Source organism: Dermochelys coriacea, chromosome 3 (assembly GCF_009764565.3).
Source record: "Dermochelys coriacea isolate rDerCor1 chromosome 3, rDerCor1.pri.v4, whole genome shotgun sequence".
NCBI lineage: Eukaryota > Metazoa > Chordata > Testudines > Dermochelyidae > Dermochelys > Dermochelys coriacea.
Genome location: NC_050070.1, coordinates 23,880,534 through 23,892,765, shown reverse-complemented (window position 1 = coordinate 23,892,765; position 12,232 = coordinate 23,880,534). Strand labels below are relative to the sequence as shown.

Below are 12,232 nucleotides of genomic sequence, written 5' to 3'. Positions count from 1 at the left end.
CAGATAAAAAGAGCTAAGAAACTTGAAACGGTTGCAGTTGAAGTCAATGTGACTTTAGCATGTGCTTAAGTGCTTTGCTTAAAAAATTGGATTTTAGTCTGTGCTTAAGTACTACATTGGATTTGGGCCCTGATATTTGCAAAGTTCTTTAAACATGCAAACTATATTAAGGCTAATTATTGTTAGTGTTTATGATCTCCGATTTATACGTTGTCCTTTTTCATAGGATATCAATAGTTTTATAACTATTAAATTGATATGCCAGCTATGTCCCCGGGGATCATTTCATCTAGCACTAAAATGGAGCCACCTCTGGGATGAAATAGGGCAACTATCTAGCAGCACACACCAATGCTACACAACAGTTTTAGGACAGGAATTAAAGATGATCTTTTCCAGTTGAAACTGAAGAGGGAATTTAGGCAGGCAAAATGGAACAGCATGTGCTGAAATTTGGCCTGAATAACTGGTTAGCACCCCCTGTTCATACCCACTCAGGTTACTACTAAGTAGCATTTAAAGAATATACAAATTGACTTGAAATAAGCATAGATCTTTGTTTTTAATTTGATTTTTCTTCAGCTGCTGGAGCTGGTTGTGAGCCCTGCAAAGAGGTTTTGAACATCCTGATGACAACTGTCGCTCTGGAAAACTGTCCATTCAGAATGCAAGGCAATGTGTGCTGTTTTAATGGAAAAAAAAATGCCTTATCACAACTGGGCCATGGTCCCTGTAGGCATCAGTAGACACTACCACAATTTAAATAAGTAATAAGTAGGGCTATGATTTTGTCACAGAGGTCACGGAAATCATGAATTTGAATAAAGTCCATGAAATCTTGGAAGTAGTTGTAAAAACACATTTGATTAGGCCCCCAAACTGAATGGTGTTGCAAGGTGGTACACAATGTTGCAGTGCCACTCAGGTTTGGCATGTCTTCCCCCCATCTCCATCTATAGGGGCTGGGGGAGAAGGGAATGGGGCAAACAATCCAAACCTGAGGTTACCTGAGGGGTGCTGTGATCTCATGCACCAGATCACAATTCCTGGAGTGGGGAGCTGGGTCTAGCTCTGCAGGACAGGAGCCATTTGCTGCAGCATAGGCTCACTCTCCAACCCCAACGTCCAGACCTCACCTTTCAGCATCCCCCACTATACTCCTGTATATATTAATGTAGAGAAAACTGCAATATTTTGTGACCTTCAAGTGGCTTATTGTTCTTTTTCCTGTACCTCTGCCATGAAATATACTAAAAATTTCCATGACAAAATCATAGCCTTAGTAATAGGTACTATCTGAACCCAATAACAAATGTTAACAAAAAAAAAATCAAGCTTTTCATGGAAAAAATATGAGAATCCCTTGGAAATAACTTGGCTAGGCTTTTAATGGAATATGGGTACTGTTGTTGGTCTTCAAACATTTTTAAAATATCAAAATTAACTTTGAAATATGCCAGATTGAATTAAGGAGGTGAGATATCACTGCAGGTGTCTGAAAAACAGCTGAAATAATGGAGCTGTAGAACTGGACACTGAAATTCTCCTGATTGAATAGGTCTCTATTATTTTGATCACATCTGTTGTCTTCCATTTTCTGAGCAAAATAAGCCAGTTTAGGCTATTTTTTCCCCTTTGCCCTTTCCCTCTGATTGGAATGGCCAGCAGACATTAAAGACCAACCACATAGACTATTCTCCTTTCAACTTCTGTTAACAGGGGTATTAAAAAGACATTCCCAAATATCAGTTGAAAAACACTAAGTAATAAAATCCGTACTTAAAAGATGGGTAGGTGTAAATTCCACACGTAAGTCTTTTCATCTAGGAAGCCAGTTGCTTAGAGATCAGTTGTTTTAATGAATTGGGGAGCTGCTGTCACTTTTCAGTCAGTTGGGATTGCCACTTTTTGGAGGATCAAATACTCACATCTGAGGTTTTAAAGTCAAGCTATAGGCCCTGATCCTGCAAAGAGAACTCTTGTAACCATACGGAGTCCAACAGAAGTCAATGGTATCTGTCTGCACGATTCTCTTGTAGGATCAGGGACCTTGTTAGGTTTTTTTTAAAATGTGTCTTAAGAACATTGAAGTGTCTGAAATTCAAGGATCACATTTTCAAAAGTGCTTAGAATAGTAAAACTCCAGTTGTCTTTAATTAAAGCAGAGTTAGACCAGCACTTAGAGTGCTTTTGAAAATCCCATCCCCAACTGTTCATAAATGTTCTGCTAATGTTGAAAGTAATAGTTATTATCCCAGTTCTAACCTCACATGTGCACACACAACTCTCATTGACTTCAGTAGGAGCTGAGGACTCTCGGCATTTCACAGAGTTAGGTCCACTGTTAGGTCCACCCACTTTTTTGTCGTCTTGTCTTAAAGACTTTTAGTTTTCTTTCTGAGTGAATTGTAATTTGCTATTCATCAAAGTTATTTAAAATATTGTCCTCTTAAGAAAATTCTTATTTATCTGAAATGAGATCATGGCCTACATCATGAGCACAAATACTGGAAAAGTCCTTGTGTTTGAAAAACCCAGTATCCAAATTACTGACAAGCATGGGAGGAAGCATAGTCTATTGGTTAAAGTGCAACTGAAAATTGGGAATCTGGGGTACTTTGAGTGTGACCTAGGGCAAGAACCCTATGGGCTAATTTTCAAAAGGGCTGAACTACTGAGGTCAATGGGGACTGTGAATGCTCACTCAGTATTTTTGAAATTCAGGTAATTAACTGGTCTGTGCCTATGTTTAATCTCTGTAAAACAGGAAATAAAAATCTCACAATTGCTGGAGAAGAGGTATTAATTAGTTAACATTTGTAAAGTGTCTGGGGAATTGTTATCTGAAAGGCAAAACAAAGTATGGTTGTTTAAGCAGTGTGCGGCAGGGACTGTTTCTTTGTTATATATTTATATAGTTCTCAGCTCCTGGAAGCCAAGGTCCCATTGTAAATGATGATAATGTATCCTCCATCTTTTTGAAATAAACAAAGGCGTTCTCACTGGAATTTTATCCTGCTTGTAAATAAAATTAGATTAAAATGTTGCTTTCTCTTTTTGCTACTGAAACACGTTTGCCCACGTTCATTCATTTAAAATCTGATGCTCCTATATTTTTCCCGAATTTCAACACTTTTTCTCTCCTTTTGTACTCCTTCTTACTATTATATGTTTGTTCTGCCTACACATTCCCCAAGCTCACCAAAAACACACTACTGGATATATTTATTTCTCATAGTAAATTTTCCCAAAGGATAAATTTGCATTAATAAAAATTTTCCATATTCATGGGTGAGAGGGCTTCTTTACACAATTTGGATGGATATTATAAGATAAATCTTATATTCTATTCTACTGCCTTTTCTGGTTATTTAAGAAAATGACTTTTGTCTGCAATGATTCAAACAGAAACAAGCTTAATAGTAATTTCCTACTTTTCTCCCCCCCCCTTCTCTTATAGGTCAGAAATCTGACCAAAAAACCTCTTGTTTTAAAGGAGATGAAGATTGAAACATTAGCTTTTATACTGCTGAATAAATTACTGAAACAAAAAACAAAACTATCAGTCAAGTAGAAAATGCCTTATCATTCAAATGTCAGTGAGTATTACTATGATATTAGACTCATAACTCAATAACCTTCAATATTATTACATTGTGGAAAGATTTTAAAAAGGGACATTTTGAGGTTTGTGTGAGATGGAGGGAAATTAAGATTCCCAATGTATGAATTTTGCATATCTTAAAGGAAAGTTGTGGGGATGTACTGCCCATAATAACTGCATCCGATGAAGTGAGCTGTAGCTCACGAAAGCTTATGCTCAAATAAATTTGTTAGTCTCTAAGGTGCCACAAGTACTCCTTTTCTTTTTGAGAATACAGACTAACATGGCTGCTACTCTGAAACCTGTCATAATAACTGAATTTTTCTGTTTTCTGATTTTCTACTGAGACTTGCAGGGGAAAGAATATCAAATATTCTATATTGTACAGAAAAATAAATCTGGTACCTAGTTGGAGAATGAAGGCTATTTGTAAAAGCTTTCCTCCCTGTAGCACATTTTAAATAATCTCATTTTTACTAGTGTCAAAACAACATCATGAAGTGTTCAGCAAGTATCAACAAATTATTCCTGTTATGATTGTAATACAAATTAGTTTGATAGAGACTATTTATTTGTGATTCCAGTGCTTGCACACTGAGGCTTAGGGCCTAACCTAAAATCCACGGTAGACCATGTAAATCTTTCCATTTACTTTAAGAGGTTTTGGATCAGGTCCTTGGGGCTCATCTTGACCTCCCATTTTGGGCCACAAAATTGTGAGCACAGTGAGAGGGCACATCTCAGAATCTGACCCGTTGCCTTCTTTCCCCCATTTTGTAGATTTGTATGAACATAGGAGTCACCATAATGGATTAGACCAGTGGTCCACTTAGTCCAGTATCCTGTCTGACCGTGGCCAACACCAGATGCTACAGAGGAATGTACAAGAAACCCCATAGCAAGCAGATATGGGATAATCTGCATTTTCCTATCATCCCCTCATAAATATCTTGTCCGAATCACTTTCAATTTTATGTACATAGTATACTAGACAAGCTGTTCATATGCAATCAAAATTTATAGCTATGGAACCTTCCTGTGTTTGTGTCTGTTGTTTTTACATGATATTGCTCAGTAAAAATGAACTGTGAACATACATACATACTTGCGCACACTGCTGATGCATTTGTTGTTGATGGATTCAATTACTTTAAAATAAGGAAACTGTAAGGATGGGCGAAATCATTGAGTCTAACTTTGATTTCACTTTCAGGATTCAAAAATTTGACCCCAGATCAAATATTAGTGGTAAGAGCAATTTAATTTTTTGGAAACTTCCTTGATCCAGCCCTCCCCACTCCCAATTTTTTCCCCTCAAAAACATTCCTCTGTTTTTGACCCACTTTAGTTCTTGTGTTAAGAGACACTATGGAAAAAGTACTTTGATAGAAAAATGATAAATAAAATGGAAGAAGGTAAAATTTGAAAGAGACGTTACAGGGAACATGAGAAGAGAGAAACTGCGGGGCGGGGGGAGAGGTGGGAGAGAGGTTTTGATGAGGACAAAAATAGTTACCATACATAGGTGCCCTAGAACTTTCTTTCTTGTTCTTTTTCATGTTATCAGTTACACACGTACCTCAGTTTGTATCATTTGGTTTTTAATGTCCACAGGCAGCTGCATTATCTGTTTCTCATGGTTAAGTCAACTGACTTTCCTAAATGAGGAAATAAACCAGCATACAGCATGGCAATGGGCTCACTCAGTGTAAAATCTGGAACAAATCCTGCTTGGGGCAGTAGTGAAATTCCTAACACATTACATACTCTGTTGCTCAATATTGTTAAACAAACCTCCACTCAAAGTGCCAGAACTGTTCACCTTTGCTTTGTAGTTCTCATTCATTTACCTCATGCACAAGAACACTCTAATATCATACCATGTCTCCCATGAACTGATTACATAAAGGCCTGTACACAACTTATTGATCCAAAGTCCATTGAAGTTAATGGGAGTCTGTTGATTTCAGTGAACATTGGCTCCGATGCTAACTGAACACAAATAAGTTTCCTTAATGAACCCAGTGCAAGCCCCATAACCACAGAGAAATGGAATGTTCCCATCAATTTTTGATATTCACTGACTGCATAACATTCTTGGGCATCTCCTCTCCATCTTTTTCAGAATGGATGTTGCTCCCCACCTGAATCCTGTAAATGAATCCTCATTTACAGGATTCAGGAAGAACTTGCAGAATTTCATGGAATTTAGTATTATTTTCCAGATTACAAATTAAGGTAAAGTTTTGCCTTCATATATAGATTTAGGATTTCCACTGATTTCAATAAGAATTGCATTTGGACCTGCAAGGGCACAGTTTGGCCTTAAAAGGGAGCCTCTTGCTTTTCCTCCCTCCTGACTCTAAATTTCCTCTCTTCTATGTTTCTCGCTCTTTCTGTGACATGTTCATTACTAACTAAGCTGTGACTGGAGCTTAACTTAACTAAGTTAAGCTGTGACTGGAGGCTGCATGCTTTAGTGGGCAGTGGAGTCAAAAGCTCTGGGGTCTATTCCAATCTCTGCCACTGACCTACTAGATGACCTTGGGCAAGGCATCTCATCCGTCTCCCCCCTCTGTAAAAGGGTAAATGATTATTACCCTCTTTAAAGTGCTTTGAGATTTACAGATGAAAAGTGCTATATGTGCATGGAGTATTATTAATTTAAGAACATAAAAACAGCCATCCTGGGTCAGACCAAAGATCCATCTAGCCCAGTATTCTCTCTTTTGACAGTGGCCAATGCCAGGTGCATCAGAGGGAGTGAATAGAATAGGTAATCATCAAGTGATCCATCCTCACCCATTTAAGGGATATGGATCTAATGCTGCACTACTGAATTCACTCGGTGTTTTATCAGTGATTTCAGTGGATGTAGGGAGAGGATTTCTGTGAATATATGAAAGTTGCCTCTCTTAATACAAGGGATGGATTTCTAGAAGTACAGCATCTTACATAAATAGCTTTTAGTTTTGTTTTGTGTATTTTTGCTTTACTTACGATTTTCAGTTAAAAACCTCTATGTAAATGTTTACTGTCTGGGCATAGAGCTTATACACTGTTTTAAAAAAAATACACCTGTATTTGTAATTTTTCACTTATAATATTTACTTCAACTTTGTTTACAGTTACCGATTCTTTTTGTTTTGAGTTGGGCAATTTATAATGGTAAATGAATGTGCAGACTGCAGGGAATAAGCCTTTATGCTTCTTGTTCTCCTAATAAAAACAAACAGCTTCAAAGAGAAGTTATAACCAACTGTCAAGGGAAATCTGTAAAGCTATAAGAATAAACAGAAACCCAAGCAACCCATCTTTCTGACTTATATCTACAACACAGATTATGAGTGAATATCGCTCCAGCAGTGAGTCTGGGCCAAATTCATCACAGATATAATACACTGACTTCAAATAACTACACAGAAAATAATGCTATGTGGTTTTAGATGATAATTTGTTCTAGCCAAGTGATCGCTTTCACAGTATATAATCTTTGTTTAGATTTAATGTTAATAAAATCAAATAAAGCTGTTGCTGTGTTTTGTTTTTTCCTTTGACTCTTTTAATAATTATTCCCCACTGCAATGTTAAATGTAGATGTGCGGTCTTAACTGGTTAGTTACAAGAAGATAATCTTTTTTCCTTCTCACTGTTGCCTGTTAGTTTAAAGGTATTTTAGCTGAAGGTTGATAATTATCGTTGAGAAGAAAATAACACTTCAGGAGTTCATTTTCCATCTTAGCACTTGGGACCTCCTTTGAACTCCCCTCACCAAACCCTCTTTCCCACTTTGTCACTTCTCCCCACCCCATCATAAAAGGGTCTCCCTGCATAGACTTCAGCCATTGCTCGTAAGCTAAGGGAATTGCTTCTCACAACTGCTCTTCCTGGATGGATAAATTGCATGAGACTTTGCCGAATATGGAAGATGGTTTGGGCGCTGATAATTCTGTCTTTCTGTCTTCCTGGGACTGGAAGAGCAATGCAGGAACCTATGAGCTGAACCAGATCTCATCCCCTCACAGCTTATCTCCATCTCCTTCCTTTGAATCGTACTCTTCTTCCCCTTGCCCAGCTGTGATTGAGATGCCCTACAACAGCAGTAGTGGTGGCAGCCTGATCGGATACAGCTTGATGGATTTTCCTTCCACATACTTACCAAATGCTGGACAGGCTAAGGCTCAGAAAGGCACCAAAGCCAGGATGTCAGCCCAGCGCAGAAGGAAAGCCAGTGAGAGAGAGAAGCTCAGAATGAGGACCCTGGCTGATGCTTTACACACCTTGCGCAATTACCTACCTCCTGTCTACAGCCAAAGAGGCCAGCCTCTCACCAAAATACAGACACTGAAATACACCATCAAGTACATCAGTGAACTCACAGACCTGCTGAACAATGTCAAACGGGCATAGACACCCTTCCCCCTACCACCTAACAAACCTGCCACTGGAACTTTGAGATCCCTCCTCCTAAAGAATCTTTAAAAATTATCAAATGGAACTTTGAGCTAGTTCTTCCTTTAAAAAATCCTGAGTGTCTTGAGCAAATGAAGACAGAACAAAAGGAATAGGGGTGGAGGGGTAGCTGCTGTACATATCTCAGAATGCTCTAAGTTGAAGGGAATGTGTAGACTTGTACATTACTTGAATTATGGGTTGTTCCGTTGGGTTGGTTTTTTTTTTAATGAGCTTCAAAAATATATTAAAATCAGTCTGATTCAACAGTGAGCAAGGCAAATAGATTCTGCTAGGATTCACTCACCACAGGTCTGACCAATCTTCTGTTTAATAAGGACTGATTATTTAACCAAATAATCAATCTACTCATTTTTTTTAAAGATCAATGGGTTTAAAGTGAATTCTTAAAAGATGTAAAAAAATAAAAACAAAAATACTAAGCATAATGGTCTGTAGGCACTTTAATATTACGGTTTGGAAAAGCATGGATATTTAGTTCAGGTATTGCTGATAAATCAGGCTATTTATCCACATTTCTAGAATTATGTATCTAAAATGAAGAAACGTAAGTAATATTAAGAACGTCTTGAAAACAAATAAAAATATCACTGCTTCATACTCCATATCTTGTATTGTATCTCTGACAGAAAAGCATATTCCAATAATGACTGATTCTTAGATCCATATAGAATCTAATAGAAAATAACCTTTCATAGAATTGTCAAACTTTGCCTACAAGTTTTCACAGCAGGGATATTAAATTCTAAAGAATGGTTTAAAATGCTATGAAGATATTCTCTCTTAAATTCTATTTGTTTTAATAATTTCTATAGAAACATATTTACTGTATATAGAACCTGATTGATTAAATTCGTATTAAATTCTGTGGGCCTTTTATCAGAGGGCTAGATTAGATCACAACCTCCTCTTTCTCTCCCTCCCTCTTCCCACAACTCAGCCGGCCAGAATCTAAATGTTTAATCTCAGTGAACCACTTGAAGTTACAGAATTTTGCAAGGTTCACACTCTAGGTGCTTTTGAAACCTAGGGTAACTGTAAGGTCTCCGTGTCAAAAGATCAGCAGTTTCCCACAGTCAAGAACAGTTTGTTCTCCTTTCTCTATAACCAGGAAACAGTTCAAATCTTAAATTACTTTGACTTTCCGTGATATATGCAACACAGGGTACATCACATTATACAGTGAAAAGAAAAGTTTGCATTATATATGTTCCTCCAAATTCATTCAGAAAGCCCTCGCTCTGCACTCTGAGGCCAGCAATATGCAGAGGACTGAAAGAGGAGAAGAACTGGCGCACTGCTGCAATGCAGGTCTGAGCTCTGTGGAGCAGAACAAAGTGGGTTAACCCTTTCCCAGCCCTGGGATATAAGACATAACCAGGGTGGCACCATTATTCTACACAGAATCTAGGGATGTACAGCATATTGTGTGCATGGGAAGGGTGAAGAGATGAGTGTCACTATGTTGGATTCCTGTTTTGTGTTCTTGGGGGACATAACATGTTAAATTTGAGCACTAAAGGGTTATTTCTTTACTGTATGTTTCCCAGCTCTTTCGTTTCTCTTTACATATTCTGAGACATTCAGTTGTTGGGGGGCAGTGGGATTGGGGGATAAATCTGTCCCTGGAATGTGTTTTTCCAAGGCTAGGCTTGATCTGACACAATGTTATTTTAGCATGGTACATGCATATCTATATGTTCAGCATGTCATTCATATAGTGGCTGAAATACATAGCTGAGTTCAATAGTGTGCAGTAAATAGACTATGACTATGACTTCAACAACAAGCCACATTTAAAAATATTCCATATGCTCCAAATCTGTTTTAACTCAGCCTAGGTTTCCAATCCAACTTGTGTGTTCAGTGAAACAAGCTGAGCGATCTCACCTGCAACCTGAGAGATGAGTAATCACAGCACAAATAAAGAAGACCTATTGGATTATCAAGGCAGAACATAGGCACATATCACACAGAAACCATATACTTCACTAACCATATAAAATTCCTGCATATAAATTTGTACAACTGCTGTACCGTGTCCAGGATGTAGCAGGTACAGAGACTGACAAACCCTAAAAGTCAGACTAGATACAGTCTTTACTATGATTTTTGATTCACACCTAGTTCTTTAATCCCCCACAAACTAAAATAATCAGTAAAACCAGTGTTACCGGAGACAAGGAGGGCCTTGTGATTAGAGCTGCAGAATAGCGAGCAAGAACCCTGGCTCTTATTGCTAGCTCTGCCAGACTCAGTGTTTGACCTTCGTCAGGTTGTGTAGCCTCTGGGCCTCAGTTGTCCCATTTGTTAAATGAAGATACTACTACTTAGATGTTTCACAGAGGACTTTTAAGGGATATTGTTACATAGCACCATATCAGCGGGGCTGTGTGGAAAAGCACTGCCACAGGAGGAATGCCTGCAGGTGTTGTGTATGTCTCAGGTTCAGTGCCTCCCACAGCTCCAGAGAATGCTGCAGCCTAATGTCCCTACACCCCATAGGGCCACCTCTGCTGGTATGAAATGGGAGCAGAACCATGGGCCCACTTGCTGCCTATCCTTCAAACCCAGTCTGGGGTGACTACTGCCAGCAGCAGAATTGGGCATTGCACAAGGACCAGCTTTTGACCAGACCCTACATAGGAGCCAAGGTGTCAGGATGGAAATGCTCCTTCTCAGTGAGAAAGGTCAGGTCTAAGGCCATGCACTGGAACTCAGGATATCTGGCTCCAGTTCCTGGCTCTGTCATAGACTTCCTGTGGGACCCGGTAAGTCACTTAGGCTATGTCTACACTTGGAGGTGGGGGTGCGCTTCCCAGATTGCACAGACATACTTGTGCTAACTTTCATTGAGCTAGCACATCAAAAATAGAAGTGTCACTGTGGTAGCTTGGGTAGCAGTACAGGCTAGCTGCCCTGAGTGCAAAACCATCTGGACTCCATGGCTAAATACTCAGGTGGCTAGTCCATGCTGCCACTCACTACTGCCTGAACTATTATTTTTAGCGAGGTAGTTTGTTGAGCGCTGGCCCCATATACCTTTACCAGCTGGGAATCACAGCTCTAAGCATAGACATAGCTGAAGGGTGGGAGCCATGAAGAGACTTAGGCACTGTAATGCTGAGCATCTTGGGGGCCTAACGTTTAGGCCCCTAAAAAATCTCAAGAACAGCCACGCAATCCATGAAATGGAGTGAGGCATCTAGGTTCCCGATGGAATGAACAGGGAGAGGTGGGCACCTTGGACTGTGAACCCCACAAAAGCCACCATACTAGGTGGGGAGCCAATGGAAGATGCATAGATGCTGACTTCCTCTGTAGCAAGGGTGCTTGACCCCCACTCCACCCAGGCCCCGCTCCCCACCCCATCCCATCCCGCTTCTTCCTGCCTTCACTCCATCCCACTCCACCCCTTCACCCAAGGCCCCACCCCACTCTACCATTTCCCATTCCCGCCCCGCCTCTTTCCGCCCCCTCCTCTGAGCACTCCCCATCCCCACTCGTCCCCCTCCTGCCAAGCCCCTCCTGCATGCCACAGAAAAGCTGATCTGCATTGGGCGGGAGGCAGAGAAGTTGATCAGTGGGGCTGCTAGTAAGCAGGAGGCGCCGTGGGGGAGGGGAGGAGGTTAGCTGCCAGTAGATGCTAAGCATCCGCCAAAAATTTTCTGTGGGTGCTCCACAGAGTCAGTGCCTATGGGGAGATGCTTAGCACACACCCCTCTCCTGGAGATAGGTACCTACAGGCAGGCTGCAGGGATATGCCTATGTCACTTTAACACGCCGCAAACAGAAACCTGACACCTGCAGTTAGGCAGCTAAGCCCCTTTGAGGAGGTGGGGGCAGAAGGAGGAGGAGCTGTATAACTTTATATTGTATGACTTTAAGCCCAGTGGTTAGAGCAAGGTTCAAGTCCCCCCTCTCTCTGTGAGAGGGGGAAGGCAAGGATTTGAACTGAGCTCTGGGATATTTTTATGTGGGGCTCCCTCAGTCTCTCTTCTTGAAGTACTTGGATGCTGGATAACTAATGAAAGAGTGATGAGAGCAGAAAGATTGAACCCATGGTCTCCCCACTGCCAGGTGGGTGCTCTAACCGTTGGACTACAGAATCATACTCGCTTGCCCAATAACTCTTCCTCCATGCATACATATTTA

At 40.1% G+C, this 12,232-nt stretch overlaps 1 protein-coding gene across 1 annotated transcript; it reads left to right on the top strand.

Annotated features, from left to right (window-relative positions):
- The first annotated feature begins 7,488 nt into the window (after window positions 1-7,488).
- On the top strand, window positions 7,489-8,014 carry MSGN1 (mesogenin 1). The gene has a single exon (XM_038397307.2). It carries the CDS (start codon window positions 7,496-7,498, stop codon window positions 8,012-8,014), a length of 519 nt encoding a protein of 172 aa, XP_038253235.1. The 5' UTR covers window positions 7,489-7,495.
- Window positions 8,015-12,232: the final 4,218 nt, after the last annotated feature.

Coding starts and splice junctions, on each gene's coding strand:
- MSGN1 (XM_038397307.2), top strand. CDS start 7,496: ATGGATAAATTGCATGAGACTTTGCCGAATATGGAAGATGGTTTGGGC.